This window comes from Egretta garzetta, unplaced genomic scaffold, assembly GCF_000687185.1.
Source record: "Egretta garzetta isolate BGI_Z169 unplaced genomic scaffold, ASM68718v1 scaffold417, whole genome shotgun sequence".
NCBI classification, from domain to species: domain Eukaryota; kingdom Metazoa; phylum Chordata; class Aves; order Pelecaniformes; family Ardeidae; genus Egretta; species Egretta garzetta.
Genome location: NW_009260227.1, coordinates 1,022,433 through 1,039,084, shown reverse-complemented (window position 1 = coordinate 1,039,084; position 16,652 = coordinate 1,022,433). Strand labels below are relative to the sequence as shown.

The window sequence follows — 16,652 nt, the reverse complement described above, 5'->3', positions numbered from 1 at the left end:
GGCTGCAGAAAGAAGAAAGGAGGGCCCAAAGGAAATTAAGTTGCTGAGATATGAAGGAAATTAGGTTATAGTCCACTGCCTTCATAAAACCTATTAATTACATTCAGTCTAAAGCCGCTTGGTATCTTGATTAGCGTGTGTGCCGGTAGTCTGAAACCCCTCTTTGTCTGCTAAAGATGACAAAAGAAAAAAGGACAAATACAGACCTAGAGAGGTTTTTGTAATGTACGCGCTGTACAGTGTCAGTCAATTTGGTGTAACACAAATACTTGCTCATCATCCAGTTCTCAGTAAGTGCCTGCAACCCAGAAGAGGCCACAGGCTCCAGCAGAGGCGAACACTTACTCCCTTTTACCCCACCTCCCAAGACCATGGAGGTTTCACAAGCCCTCGGAGCCTGGACCCCCGAGGACTGGAGCATCTCCCCTATGAGGAAAGGCTGAGGGAGCTGGGCTTGTTCAGCCTGGAGAAGAGAAGGCTGAGAGGGGACCTCATCAACACGTACAAATATCTCAAGGGTGGATGTCATGAGGACAGAGCCAGACTCTTCTCAGTGGTGCCCAGCGCCAGGACAAGGGGCAATGGGCACAAACTGAAACATAAGAGGTTTCAGTTGAATATGAGGAAGAACTTCTTGACTTTGAGGGTGACAGAGCCCTGGCCAGGCTGCCCAGGGGGGCTGTGGAGTCTCCTTCTCTGGAGATATTCAAAGCCCACCTGGACGCTGTCCTGTGCCCCCTGCTCTGGGTGAGCCTGCTTGAGCAGAGGGGTGGGACTGGGTGAGCTCCCGAGGTCCCTTCCAACCCTTGCTGTTCTGTGATTCTGTGATTTTCAGCAAGGGAGTCGTGGCCAGCCCCATGGGAAGGGCTAACAGTGGAGCTGGGAGAGCATTGCCACCCATAAATGTGTCCCCTCTCCTGGCAGAGGAATCAGTAGTCCTAAATCCAGGTGAGCACTAAAAGCCACCTAGAAACATCTCAAGCTTCGGGGCAGTTATGAAAATGGTGGTACTTTGCAAAATGAAGCAGTCTGAAGTGCAGGTTTCTTATCCAGTTTGGATACGATACCAAGTTCTTTACATGGATCTGCTGGATCCCTGGTCCCCAGAAAAGCTCACCACTTTATATAACGACTCCACTTAAAATATGGCATCCAGTGCGACTGCTGAAATTTTTGGCAGAACGTTCAACACTTATGAAAGACACTCCAGTGCCCACTAAACCCAGCTTTTACTTTCCATTTTAATTGTTAAACTTCCCAGGGATCGTCTATTAATTTAATACAACTTAGAGATTCAGCTCTAACTCCGTAACTGGGATTTTGGCAGCAGCGTTCAGCCCATGCATTCTTGCTCTGTTTACAGCAGACCAGCTCCCAGATGTTGATAATGTTAAACAGACTGGAACTTTCCTTCCGAGTGACAGCAAAATGCAGACAAGAGCTGGCTTCGCTACGGCTCTAATTATCCACCAAGAGGAGATGTTCCCCATCCCCTTGCTGGGCTGGGGAGGCCCATGAGATGCAGCTCTTCCTCCCCATCCGTGCGATAAAAGCCAGGCGGGAGGGATCAATGGGTCTTACTTTCCACTCCACTGCACTGGCGCCGATTTCAGGGAAGCGATTCTAGCTTGCAAGAGAGATCAGGGACAAGATTCTCATACACATGAAAGCCTCAGAAGTGCAGCAGACCACAGAAGTTGAGATTGCTAGTGAAATGCATATATTAAACTAGCTGCTGAACTATGGGAAGAACTTCTACCATATGTACCTCGTCTATAAATAACCCTCTATCTCTTTGCTTAAATCAGAGGAGCTCATGGGAACATTCCACCCATCACGATCTTGGTTTGCTTTTTAAAAGCAGTCGCTGTGTGGGATGTGACAGGGCTGCCAAACAAGCTGTCGAGGAGAGTCCCCTTATGTCATGGTGCAAGAAACCAAGAACCGGTGGCCAGCGCATTGGAAAAGAGCAAATTCCGTAGCCCCAGAGTGAACTGTGACTTGCAAGGGAGCTGCTTTCCTCAGCCTTCATTTACTGCCCCTGCAACTTTACCTAAATCGTAACGCGGGGATGAATGAAAACCCCGTGAGCCCTTCCCACGCAAAACAAGCACAAGAGCTCCAGACCTACAAAATCCCAGTGCAGGGGCTGCTCTAGAACCCCAGCAAGGGCATGAAACCAGAGAACCAGAGGAGCTCACTCCAGCAGACCATCTGGCCTGCTGTTTTCATCGTTACTACAGAAAGTATTTACCTAGTCAAAACAAAAACTTAAAAAAAATTAAGTTACATACAACAGTCTTCTATTATGCAAAAATCCGATACAAGTTTCAAAAATGAGCTGTAAGTACCTCATCAACCAGAACCTCTACGGAGCATCTCCAGAGCTGTTCATTTCCTTGACTTACCTCAAAGACTTCCTCATCCAATATCCTTGTTCCAAATACAATGATGCCATTGACGTCAATGATGGGATGGTCGCTTCGGTCCAAGAATTTGGTTATCTTCTTTTTACAGTCCAAAATTAAGGTGACATTTTTCTTCTGCACACTGATAGCTACTCGGTGCCACCTAGAAGAACACAAGTCCACAAATGTGTTAACCAGAGCCTTGGGCTTTCAAAACCAAGCCAATTATTGTATAAGAACGAAACTTTCATCAAATTATGTTCTGCAAATCTCCATGCCAGTCATCATCTGCAAACACATGAAAACCATCCTTGGGCAGACCCTAAAGATTCCATTTGAAATAGAAAGGCTGCATTGACAGATGATGCCATTCACTCCTCACCCCTCCAGAACAGGGAGGAGAATGCCAAGTTCTGGCTTCAACAAGAGGCAGAGGAAATATCCACACCGATAACTCCCTGGTTATCCCCCTTCTCCACCCTCCCTGTGTCGCATAAAAGACTGTGTGGATTTTGCAGGACAGACTGATTCCTTAAGGCCCTTTGCAGCAAAAGCCAACAGTGTTCCTATCCCCATGAGTGCCCGGCAGTTGGCACTGACTGGTATGAGATTCACATTTTATATATGTGCAGTATTTATTCACCAAAGGTCAAAGTTTAAGAACTTGCCAGTAGTCAGAGGTGTGTGTATACGCTCATATATATGACTCCTGTTTTACACAACATTCAACATGCTGGTATTGATATAAACAATGTACTGGTTTTTTTCCTTTGCGCACAGAATTTCACTTACTTGCCATCTGCTAGGTTAATGCCTCTAAAGAGAGGGTAGTCTTCTGGGCCTGGCTTTCCTGTATGGTCCTCATACAGGAATACAGGAGATCTACCCATCTCCACACCAATTTGCTGGATCCCTTGCTCATTGTAAATTGAGATCAAGAAGGACTGACCTCCTTTCTTCGCTTTTACAGTGGTTAGAATGGAGAAGTCCTCTGGGAATGGGGAAGCTGGAGTGGAAAAGCAAAGAGGTTAGTCAGGTTTCCTCGAAAATTAATCCCTGCAGAAACAGTCCTGTTGTCTAACGACCCATGGGACGACCACTGGTTTAACCCTCCAGTTGTGTGCACATCAGCCCTAAAAATTTATTTTGGGCAGCATCTTAGTTGCCAGGTGAAGATCTGGCTTTCCCCCAAAGCCTACTGCAGTACAGGGCTGGGATGGGCTGCAACCCAAAGTGGACTGCACCAGCAAAGCCAGCGCAGAGCAGCGTCCCCCAAGGGCTACCTGCTCCAATGGCACATCAAAAGCTCAAGCACAGAACCGAGCATCTCTGCGGATCATTCATTTATGACCAGAACGCCTTTTTCCAGCCCTTACTGCAACCTGTCACAGAGCCAAAAGCCACCCCACAATTGACCTTGCAAGCAAAGGATGGCGAAGGGTCTACTGGTTTGGGATGAGACCATAGCGCTGAGGAAACAGAGGTTTTAAAAAAGCTATTGGTTTAAATCTGTATTATTCGCACCTAACCCTTCCTTAACTTGCCCTAGAGCTTTTTAGGAGGCAAAGCAAAAGCTTTGTTTCATTTATCATGAGGTCTCCAATTAAGATGTCAGGCGGACAGAGGAAATCAAGCATCCCATGCCAGTTAGGCACACACAATATTGAAGGGTTTTATTTAAGGGAGCGGGGAAGTTGCATCAGGTTTTGTCTATTCCAGCCGAGAACAGAGCATTCTGTGGCTTTGGCTTTCAGGGCTGGTGCAGACACAAAAAAACTGAAAACAGAAATAAGCCTGGCAATGGGGAGGAGATGCTAATTTGTCTGCATATTAAAAAAAAAGCATCTAACAAATTTCCTAGCTTTTTCTCCACTCAGGAAAGCAAGCCTGTCTGATCTCAGGTGGTCCCTGTCTGCATTTTTGCAGGGTTTGGAGGATTAAAGCCATTACAGCATAGAGCGGGCACGGTCAGGACAGAGGCAAGGCTCTGCACAGGGGAAGGCTCAACCCCTGCGACACCAGACTAATGCACTTCAGGTCAATATGGGCTTCGAGTCACACCCTGTGGAGGATAAAACGCCTCCGTTTGGGTTTTCTCTGCCATTCAGACCGGAAAGATGAACCCAAACCAAAAAGCCTGGGTGCGCATCCCAAATGGGACATCTTCTGAACACCAGAAGCATTAAAGGAGCTTTCTTGAGCAAATTATTATTGGAGATAGGACCTACCGAAATGGAGGGTACCTACAGGGCAGAACCTCCTCAGATGCTGCATTGCAACAGCGTGGGACTTGCTGGGTATCTCTCCTTTAAGGTCCAGGCTTTCAAAAACAAGGATTGCATTGTGCCGCTGGGTATCTGCTTGGGAAATCTTAAACCACGGCAGGGGAGAGTAAAGTGGGGCAGCCCCGCCATGGGCACGGCAGGGTGCGTGCGCTGGGACGATCTACGTGTGTGGCAGCCGGCGGCGTGCAGGGGAGGGAACGACACAATGGATCGTTTTTAAACTGCAGATCCATAGCCATAGAAAACCCACAAAAAATGTCAAGCTCGGTGCCCATAACCTTCAAATAGATTTCCTTTGCCCCTTTAGGCTTTTCTTAGATGGCATCCCAGGGCTGCATAAGGGATTTTGACCCAGGGAGGGGGCCGGGAACATGGGAGCAGGGAATTCTTCCAGCCACAGCAAAGCTAGCAAGTTCAAAGGCAAAGAGCCCATGCACTCACCCTCTCCTCTTCTGCCTGGGAGTTGTTTTAACTTTCATTAACAAAGCAGGGTTTAAAATGCGTCTGGCTGCCTAGCACAGGGCTGCACCACCGGGCAGCAGGAGGCACGAGCAGCCCGGGCTGCATCAAAACCGAGCACTGCCACAGCTTGTCCAAACAGAGGACACCAAGTGGGACATCCGAGGGTACCTCCAGAGCCATGCGGTGTTTGCACCGAGTTAACATCCCCCCCCTTAGTTAAACAACATTTGGGAAGAAGCATAAAGCCGTACTCTGAACAGAGGACTCCCAGTCAGTAATTAAATGCCGGGAATAGAGCCTGATTTCACCCTCAGACACAGACCCAGATATTTGGCAAAGGCAGGCATCTGATTCCTGGGCCTCCCATAGGATGCACCGAGCTTTATCTCCCTCCTGCTGTATACAAATCCTCCTGTAGCACTGAATCAAGACCATACGCCTTCCTGGTTCCAATTACAGGCTACAGTTTTGGGCCTTTTATGTAAAATAGTTCATGTCCAAAATTTCATTATGAATCCACAATACAGTACCTTTCAACTTGGACAAGCTGCCAACTCATTAAAAAGCTGCTTTTAATTTTTTTCATTATTATTAAAATGTCTCCATGGTGATGTGAGTTTCTCAACCCAAATAACCATAATGGATGAATTATAGCTGACATTACTCTGTTACTGCTCTGCTGTCCTGGCAAAATAACAAAGCCTTCACTGTCATAGCTAGAAGTGACCCAGGCTATTAAATGATGTATGAAAACGCATCCACACAGGCAGCAATGCTAATAAATACATCATGATAAATATATGAAGCCCATAGAAATTGACCCCAATCCCCTTAAAGACAATGGAGACGCCCCTCCAACAACGGGGTTGGGATTAAGCCCTTCTATTTGTTCACTTCTTCACATGGGCTCACGCTGAGAGGTGTTGCACACATCCATCCCTTCGCTTAACGGCACTGCACCGATGCCGAATTTGGCTCCAGCATTGCTCTTTTTACCCCAGGGCCAAGTCCTTTCAAATTCACTACGTGCAACCGCCTGCGAGGCAGCAAAGGGTTAAGACCCCAATTCTGCAGACGGAGCCATGGAAAGAGCTGAGGAGGTCCGGGGTGGGTGAAGATCCCTCCACCCCACGCAGCTCCCCATGCACCGATGCCATTAGCTTCGCTTGAGCAGATTGCGTCTCTGGTACGCCCCAATACGCATTCCCATGGAGTCAGGCCGAGCTGCTTCCTTCCTGAACACCATGACCAGGGATTAAAGGCTCTCGTGCAACCTCATGGTCTTCAACATAGGCACAGCTGGGACCTCTTCCTCACCCAGATCCTGCAGGTGTATCCAAACACAGCCCAAAAATCAAGAGCCCTGCTGCTGATCTGGGAAGGACAGGAAAGCTTTCACTGCTCAACAGCAAAAAAAAATAAATCAGCAAAACCAATGAGCTGATCCAGTTCCTGACACCAACACAAAGCAGATCTGTTGTCCGAGACTGTGTCATTTCCAGAGCCGCTTTTCAAAGGAAAACAGCTCTTCAACAGTGTCGCCAACTTCTTCATCCCAGAAGACTCAATTTTGGCATGGCACGTTTTCCTCACAGACGACTGTTCAAGCTATAATAGAGATTTCTGAGCGCTTCAATGTGTACATATGTATATATATGCAGACACCCACAGGCAGTGTGGAGAATACAGAGTTTGCTAGAAGAACGCAAGTGACATTTTGCTGGCTGCCACTGAAAACTTCGCCTTTCTTGCCTCTGCTGGAAGAGCATGGTTTTGCTGGGAAGCAGAATTTATTTAGGGAGCAAGGACAAAGAGCATCTCAGCAGATTTTCTCACTCTTGTGGGCTTGAAAAAACAGACAAGCTTTTATATATATATATAATCTTGCTTTGCTGGCTGTGGCTGTGGAAGCAGAATGCAAAGCCCATAAAATTACCATCTTAGAAAAGCGCCGACTTCTAATTAACACAAAATATTATGCGCAGCGTACGTTTGCCTAGGGTGCTCTACAGCAGAGAGGGAAAGTTATGCCACAACCCACCCGCCTGCTAACGTGAAATCACTAAACCCACATTTCTGCTGGTACATTGCACTGCAATTACTTTGTTATCTTTATCTCCTCTCTCATTCCTTTGGTGATGTGAGCTGAAGTTATATCTAGTTATGGAGCTGTACTGAGAAAACATCTGTTGATCTGATGGAAAACACCAGGGGTTCTTCACTTCACTCTTCCCTCCCTGCTTCCTTAGTAAGCAGCAGAGAAGATTCAATGACTTCGGAAGCCTCCAGAGAGGAACGGAGCTGCTTCAATCACCCCATGGTTGTCCAGATGGAAAAAGGATTGAAAAGTTGCTCAATGACAGCAAGGAATCGCCATCCAGATCTTCTCACCCAAGGAAAACAGAAGATGTAAACCAAAAACTCAAGTAGTAAGGTGGGACAAAAGCAAGAAAACCTCCTACAATGCCGAGTTTTCTCCTACGACCGCAGTTCAGTTCAGCATGCTGTCTTCTTTTGGTAGCCTTTGTCATACGTGACATCATCCAGTCTCCTTGCTGCATTAATTAGCCAGGATAGTCCATCCTTGGGGTTACCACTGTTTGCTGGTTTCCGTAACACAAAGGCGATCAGGCAGGATTTCACAGTGCCTACACAACTACTGGAAAGCTCTCAGATCCACTACAGTTGCGTATTCCAAATTGGAACCATGTTCTTCAAGCACTTCTGAGCTTGAAGATACCAGCTGGACCAAAACTTCGAGTCACCTCAGACACACGGAAAGAGAGTATGAGAAAGCAGTTAAATACACGCTGATTTGGTTGAGCTGATCTTGCCTTGGGACAGATGGATGACTCGGGGGCCACTGCAGGGCCCTTGCAACCTGGCCCTGGGATGAATATTCCCCATATCCACAGGCACAATCCTCCGTGATGTGGAGGCACAACCTGGCCAAGGGGTACAGTTGGGCACAGGATGGTATTTTTGATATTCAGAAAGGACTGTCTTGCCCTGGCCAGCAATAAAGACAAATTTAGGGTCTGTTCTGTGCTTCTGCAGACACTGCAAGAGGGCTTTAGGCAGAACCGAGGAGCTTCTCTGCTAAGGGTTGACCATGCGATGGAAGGCTACCAGCCCACAGCCCAGGCACGGCCGCCCTCATCTTCATGTCAGGTTCTCGGTTTGCATGTGAGAGACAGGGTATGCTCCTGCTCACCACGGATTAAATATAATTCACCTGCTTATTGTCACAGCAGGATAATCATGAAGCCTAAAAATAACCTTAATAACACTGACAACGAAGGAAATACAAAACTGGAGGATGCAAGGGCATCGGCAGTCCAGCCTCAGAGTCCTCATTTAAGGCTGGGTCTGATAGATACAGCATGTTAATTAAAAAGTATTGGTAGTGGCGTGGGCATGCCACATTACCTCTGATTTAGCTAAGACATTTTGTATCATTAATTCTCTCTCGAATACGGAAGGAGAACGTGTGTGTCTGCTTCGCTCAAATCATCTACTGCCTCACAGACGAGTGATGTGCAGAATCCTTCTGCCTCGTTGCTAAACCCGCCTCAGAGGCACTTTTCACACCAAACTGAGAAAGTCCTACCATGCCTATGCTCCCAGCATCCTTGCACACCCCCCCCCACGTAAAACGGGGATACAGCAGCACTCCCATATGGCTTTGGAAGGGAGACTCCTGATGGTGACTACATGTTCAAGACTGAAGCTCTTGGGCAGCGAGCAGTTTGGGTCCATAACATGTCCAGTCATTTTACAAGCACGTTTTACTCTACAGTAGTGATTGTCCCTTGGCCTGAAAAATTAACAAACCCCAGTACATCCTCAGTGACCCACCAAATGGCCAGCAGCCCTCGTGCTCTTTGAGGGCTTTGTGAACTCCTGCACCTTAGTGGCTTTCTCTAATGAACCTCTGATTTCTTCAAACGACTTCCTTGGGACATCTGTTCTTGTGGGGCAGTCTATTATTTTTATATGGTGATTATTTGTGTTATGAGAGACACCAGAGCCACAGAGTAAGACCCTACTGTGCTTGGCACTCCACAAACGCAGAACAAAACACGGTCTGCGTTCCTTTGCATCTTCCAAGTCTCTCTCCCCAGCTGGATGTCACTTGTGTGATAATGAGACAGTAGAAACCTTCTGTTATAGGAGGGAACAGATGTAAGGCATTGGCCACATCTTCTGCAGTGAAACCCACCCCCATGTGCAAACACAACGATAAAAGAACAACTTACTGCAGCGTTATGTGGCGGCTGAAAGCGTGCAGCCCCCTGAAACAGCAGAATTGCTCCCTGCCAAGGGAACACGCAAGCCCACTTGGAAAACGAAGGGAGTTGCACAGTGCCCCATCTGTGCCTGCAGGATCTGAGAAAAGGATCGGGTATTTCCATATGACAGATAAAAAGCTGCGGACTCACCAGGATACAGCTGCTTTGTCGGTGCACTAAGCTGAGCATCTTTTGTTACTCTATAAGCAACATCTGCTTCTTTCGAAGATCTTCTGCTTGTGCAAAACCCTGTTGTTTTTGTTATACCATCAGGTAAATTATGAAAATCTAACACCTTCAAGAGGTCTGCAGGTTCAGCTGTAAAAAGAAAAGGAGAAAATACGAATTAGCAGGCAATAAGACTGGCACTTGCTCAGATCCAATTAATGAGTTGCCTGCCTCACACAAATCATTCATCACAGTTTTAAAAACAGATGAAATATGTTTTCCATACATCTGCAAATACAAAGCTAATACCAGCTTCAAAGCTAGGACGCTGTGCTGCCAGTCAGAGATGCTAATTCACCGCAGAGGCACAGCTGATCAGTTGTCTGCACAAGGGCAGAAGTGAAAATACATGATCTTATTAACTGTAGTAGTTATATTTTCTGGATGTCTTCACGCAATCTCCATCATTCAAGCTCATCTTGAAGACTACGCATTAGTCAGGAAATTCATAACCTGAGAGCAAGGCTTCAAATCAAGAAGTCGCCATCACGCCTATACAAACATTTCCATTTTTTTTTTCTTAAGTAGGTTGATCCAAAAAGTTGTTTTGAAGCAAATACCTCAGCAAGCTTCCCCAAAGGGTTCCACACGCCATGCAAAACAACCACATGTAAATTCACACCAGCTGGAACAACAGGTAAACCCACAGCCGTGCCACGGGGCGTACACAAGGTAAGGCAGAGCAGCACCCCAGCACGGTGCTCTGGTGCTCACGGGTTGTTTGTGCTGCCCGCAGGCTCGCCCGGACCCTGGGAGGTTTGGGCACAGCACGGTCTAACCGGGGTGAAGGCACGGGGCAGGGACACAGCACAACTCCCCTGCAGGCAGCCAAATTCCCCCCCTGTAACTCAGCCCCAGCAAATCCCATCAACTAATTCCCCTTCTTTCCCCACCACAACACACTGGGATTTCTGCACAACCACCAGTGCGTTATGAGGGTGCAGCTGGACTGGCCAATACACACACTTCCCAGAAGAGAGAAAATCCAGTTATTCCCCAGCTTGGGAAAAAGCTTGTTCTGGTTTCTGTGGCCTCATCATGCAGTCTGCCCCTTCAGCTGGGAATTCAAGGCAGGCTACGGAGATGGCACCTCCATCCTGGCCAGGAGCAGGCTGCTGCAGGGCACAGCACGGCCACCCCGGTGCCCCATCCATCACCCCTGTCCCCCTAGAATCATAGAACCATTTAGGTTGGAAAAGCCCTTTAAGATCACCAAGCCCAACCATTCCCCTAACCCTGCCATCCCACCACTAAACCCTGTCCCCAAGCATGTCCCCCTCCTCTGGACAGTGCAGTCCCAGGGGCTGCCTCAAAGCATGGTCATTTTGACTAACGACATGAAACAAAAGGCTCCTTTCCTTAACAGCCCTTCTCAACCACATCCCATTAGGCTCAGATCCTGACAGAGGCGCTCACTGCTGCAGACGTTAAACTCGTTAATGAAGAGCCCTTGTCCCACACCCAGCAAAGTTGGGACTGGGTCACCTCCAGATGCTCAGGTCTTTAGCGCGTTGATTAACTAATGCAAGTGATACAAACTGGTCTCGCTCGTGTCAGGAGAGATGGCGTCTCCAAAAGTGGAATAACCAGATCCAACTTTAAACACTTAAAAGAAATTGAGTTTTGAGTTGATACTGGGAGCAGAGTGCTGTCAGAAAGATGAACCACCCAACTCAGCAAACCCCTAGCAGTGCCCAAAGCCAATGTCTGCACAACAGCTTCATTTAACCTTGCCTGGACGATATATCACAGCTGTATTCTTTTGACACTTGATCCATTATTTTCCCCGAAGAGTGATATGAGTCAGATCCTCAAGGACAGCCACGCATTAGACAGTCTGATGTGTGCAGTGACACCCACGACAGACCCCCTGGGCCGGCTGCCCCCGCTTCCATCAGGATCTCACCTCGCCGAGGGTGCAAAGCTTATTGCCAGCTTGCAGAACAACCACAGACAGCCCGACTGCCTTCAGGAAGGTACATGGCATCACTGCTACCGCAAAAAAAAAGGACAGATGTCCCCAAAGGCAGGAAAATAATATGGGGGGGGAAGTCTCAAAAGGGGAAAAAAAAATGAAAATTGGCCTCATGTTGGGATCAAGCATATTACAAGGAAGACCAGAGAAGAAAGTGAGGGAGAGGATTTGCAAGGGATGTGCCATATGCAACTGGCTGCATCCATAGGAAAGGGCTACAGCGGGCACATCAGCACCCAACACCGTAACACAGCAATGGAGAGAAAGGGCAGGAATAGATCGTTTACAATATAAAAAGTTGCAGTTACCAAGATCAGCCTAATATTTATATGGAAAATTCACATAGATTGTTAGACAGTTATTAAAAGTTTCCACAATCCTGAGAAGCCGGGCCCTCAACGAGCGATTGCAAACATATGGCAAATCCGAGCCAGCGCTGCAGATCGTAACCCAGCTGAGAGCCTGGCCCCGGCAGCACACAGCTGGAACATCTCCTCATCTCTCATTCTCATTAGCGTATGGATGACACGCATTTGTCTAAGCTGTCCTTGCCACTTAGATCTTCCCACTGCCTTTAACCATGTTTTATTTCACATGGAAATATCTGCACACACACACAGCTCAAGCTGCGTTGAAGCAACTAAAATTACACAACTCCAGCTCTGCTTCCAGTTACCTCCCTGTGCTCCGAGAGATTCAGATCAGCCAGCTCCCCAGCTGCCTCCAACATTTATTTAGGGAGAAGAGGGGAAAAAGGCAAAGGCAAGGGGGAGGGGATGCGAATTCCAGACTCCTGACATCAGCCGGGTCCCCGCGCCGAGCGCGGGGGATTTGAGCCTCGCTCGCAGCGCTGCGCACAAACCATCCCGCAGAGAGCAGCCACGCTGGGGCCGAAGGGTTTGCAAGAGCAGAAATATCTGTAGAAGAATCCATCGCCGTCAAGGCCAGTTGCTGTCGCGATAAAAAACCGTGCAGACATCTCCTTCGGCAAAGGAGCCCCGGCCCACGCTCCAGCCAGATGTGGTCACCCCGTAGGAAAAAAGCATACGGTACTGGATGAGTTCAGTGCTGCTCGTCATCATGATCCTATAGCTAAAACTGTGCAGCGCATATAGAGGAAGCACGACACAAAACCAGAAGATTTCGCCAGCTCTATACATTAACAGAATGACACCACTTGCAAGCCATACAGCAACTGCTTGCCAAAAGCTCCTGCAGCCGTTATAGCAAGGCGAGGGGTGTTTGGCAGAGCTGGACCCCCTCCAGAAGTGACTGGTGGCGAGCAGGCAGGGGGCTCAGCCCCTGCTCGGAGCCCCCTGAGCGTAGAATCATAGAATCACTTTGGTTGGAAAAGACCCTCCAGGGATGAGGACTCGACCACCTCCCTGGGCAGCCCATTCCAGAGCCTGACAACCCTTTTGGGGAAGAAGTTTTTCCTAATGTCTAGCCTAAACCTGCCCTGGCGCAACTTCAAACCATTCCCCCTCGTCCTATCATCCATTACCATGGAGAAGAGGCTGACCCCCACCTCGCTACAGCATCCCCCGGCCATTGCCAGGGCCTGGCGCAGCACTTCTCGTTTGTACGGGATGGTTCGAGCATCTGCTGGCCTCCCTGCGCTGCTGCGAGCCTCCAAACGCAACGCACAATTCATCTTTATTTAGAAGGAAAAGTCCTCTATGCCCCCAGAACTGTGACGGATTAGGTCAAAGTGAGATATCGAAATAAAACAACAGCCTGGCTACTGCACAAACTGCAAACCACGCAGGTAACCAGCAGGAGAGGAAAGAACCCCTGTTCACGGATGGACATGAGCGCTTCTCCTCTGCTTGCTCCTGGAAAGCAAAGGAGAGGTGGGGAGGCAGCTGAAGCCCTACAGACCACTCCTGTTGCACCTCATGGCCAAGAGCATCCAGTTGAGTAGGACTTCAGCAGCATGAAAGTCTCCAGCTCTTTTCAGAAAGATGAGCTTCACACAGGAGCAGCTCTTACTCCCGCCCAGCTAATCGGTTTATTTATTTTCCCACGACTTTTCAGCCAAATCTAAACTCAGCAATCTCCTGTTAGGCACTAGGACGGCATCATGCACGGAAGGACAGAGACCGGACTGACCAAAACCAGGCCTAGCAGGGTATTTCTTACAAGCTTGCACTGGGCTTGGCCTTCATCCGAGAACTTAATTAGCTGTTGCTTTATGAAAGGTTTTTTTTTTTTCTACTTGCTATTTTATGAATAACATCACTATGCAGCACTGCACACAGGATCATTCTTCCACTCGAGATGCACAGGGCTCCCCAAAGAGACCAGCAGCTCGGTCCCTGCCGCCCCAGAGGAGGGTGGCAATATCCCCGATACACAGAGGCAAATCCCAAATAGCCAAAATGAGCCCAAAATCAGACCAGAGGCTGCCCCAGTAGCCTGCACCCAGCAGCGTGTAAAGCCCTCGGACAGGACTGAAAAGGAATATTCCTTCCCAATTTAACAGAGCAGAGATGAACGGCTCGCTGAAGAACCAACGGTAGCAAAAGGAAGAATTAAATCCTTAATTCCTCCACGCCTGACCTAGGCTTTAACCACAAGACCAATCTTTCTGTGTTAATCTTATTCTTGATTACTTAATTACCTGTTAAAAGCTGGAACAGAAACATTAAGACAGTATTAAGTGCACAACTCTACCCCCCCAGCAGTGGCCAATAGCTGCTTTTTCCTTCTTACACATCAATATTAAAGTAAATCAAGCAGTGTTCATTGAAACAAGCTCCCTGGTTGGGGCTGGGCACAGGCTGCAGCCCAAACGGGGTCGGTGTGGCCATGCCCTGCTGCCCCCAGCCACAGCTAAACCCCACCCCACCCCACTCGGACCCCAGCTGCGGGACACAGGAGCAGAAACATCCCAGGGAACTCGAAGCATCGCTGACATCCAAAGGTGAACATTAGAGCACACCGAACACCCCCCCACGCACGGGCAAACCCCATTCCCAACAGGACTGGGTTGTTCAGCCTCACCTTCCCTTTCCCGGATTGTTCTTTAAATCAGATTTTAAGAGGAAAAGAGGTCTTAAGCCCTGTTGATCCTTCAGGACACGTGCAATAATAAACAAGGATTTTTGTTAAATGCCATTACACTTGCTCGTGAGAGCAGACAAGGGAACAACCAGCCCTTGTCTAGCGACCACGGCGAAGGTCAGTTAAAGACTTTTTCCATACACCATCTATCACACAACCATTACGCAAAGGTTAAACGGTTTGGTTCCTCCAAACTCCATAGCAAGCCCAGATCCTCCCTAATTTTATCTTCCCTGGCCAAGGCCTTTCCTTTTGCTCTCACCAGGGGAAGCTACGTTGTCCTCACTTTCCTCCTGCAAGGGCCGATGGCTGTCAACCCAGAGAGGGCACACACCACCAGATCCCCGGCTTAATCTTCTAAAAAGTAGGGAAAATAAGACATTATTCCCCTCGGAAAAAAAAAACCCAACCCCAAGAACCTAATGGAAACAGTGTTATTGAAATCCAGGGCAAGAGGGACCTGCAGCTTCTGTAGACCATGCTGGAAATCCCAGCACATACAGCATTAGCCAGAAGTCATTCATCTAAGCCATATTTATGCCTGTAATAATCATTTTTAACACCTGAAGCAAAGCTCTTGAACAGGCCCCAAAGCACTTTACCAAGAGTTAGGATACATAAGTCGCTTATATTACTTGAGGGTATCCATGTTTCCGGCGTCTGAAAAATTACTAAATTACAAATAACAATCCTTGAACACAATTCTCCCCTGTCGTTTTTCAAGGTCTTTAATTAAATCCTTATCCCCAAGGAAATCCACAATATTTAAACTTTCTTGGAGGCTGAAGCTATCACAGCCTTGCGGTGCTGGTGCCAGGCATTCTCCGTCTCCTCCCTGCCTTACCCCGCGGCATTCGGAAGCGGCCGCTCTCCCGACACAGCCCGTCGGGGTGAACTGAGCAGCATCAACACGCGCTGGCCGAAGGGCAAAGCCAAGCGTTCAAACAGCGTACAATCTGGGTTCCACTAAGTTATGAAGTTTAAATATATTTATTTTCCCAACTATATGCAGTCTGGTTTATAAATCTCTTATTAAAGCCCAGTTACGCACAAGAAATTGCATATATCTGTTCTGAAAGTTGCCTCCTGGTTCTTCAGTGGGATCTTCAACTTTTTCCAGCTGTCACTTAAAAATATTTTTATTTATTTAAAGTGAAGCCGATTGCATGGCTCCAGGAGCAGAAACTTTCAGAAAAAGAATGCAAGAAACCCCCTACTTGGTATCACATACAAATCCCAGCAAGCTGACAATGCTGCAACGCTCTGCCTTAACTGCAAACTTAAGAGCGCACGCTTGGCCGAGGGATAACGAGGACTCGAAGGCCACCCAGCGCCTCCAAGCCGCCCCCCAGCCCGTGGTGCTGGGTGCCCCAGAGATGGGTACGCCGCACGGGACTGGAAGGAGCAGAAATGCTGTTTCTGTACGCCGGCGAGCACATCTGGAAAACCTACCCCAGCTCTTCATGGCTCTGTTGCATTCATTTGATTGCTTGTGAAAGGCTCTGGCTTGACATCCCCCAAGATCAAAGCCAACCCATTGAGAACATTTGCAGTAATGAGAGCAGCAGACGAGCTCCCACGCCGTGCCCAGCCCGTTCCTTCCTCTGAGGGCCTGGAAAGACCGTGCATCAGCCACCAGCCACCACAAAAACAGCTTCCCCGCTCAGGCCAGCGTCCTCGTCGCGATGAGAGCCGTACCCTGCCGTGGTTTGCGTGCTCCAAATGAGGTAGCACCCAAATCTACCTCCTCCTCCAAACAGACCTCTATGTGTTTTCCAGCAGAGGATGCAAGGTATTGGGTGCATTGCTGAAAACAGATTTGCTTTTCCAGCTACCTTTTGCTCATCCCGCTGCAACAGTCAGGGGGCCCCCAAAGATCTCAATGGGACCAGAAGCTGAAGAGATTTTAGCAGAGCAGTTTAATCAACCAAGATAG

At 48.3% G+C, this 16,652-nt stretch overlaps 1 protein-coding gene across 1 annotated transcript in view; it reads right to left on the bottom strand.

Annotated features, from left to right (window-relative positions):
* The window catches only part of COL5A1 (collagen type V alpha 1 chain), a 130,971-nt gene extending 115,401 nt beyond the window's left edge, over positions 1 to 15,570 (bottom strand). Inside the window, 4 exon segments of the mRNA XM_009642264.2 lie at positions 2,409 to 2,571; positions 3,201 to 3,414; positions 9,598 to 9,765; positions 15,561 to 15,570. Of these exon segments, the coding sequence (XP_009640559.2) occupies positions 2,409 to 2,571; positions 3,201 to 3,414; positions 9,598 to 9,765; positions 15,561 to 15,570 (555 nt within the window).
* Between the last annotated feature and the right edge of the window lie 1,082 nt (positions 15,571 to 16,652).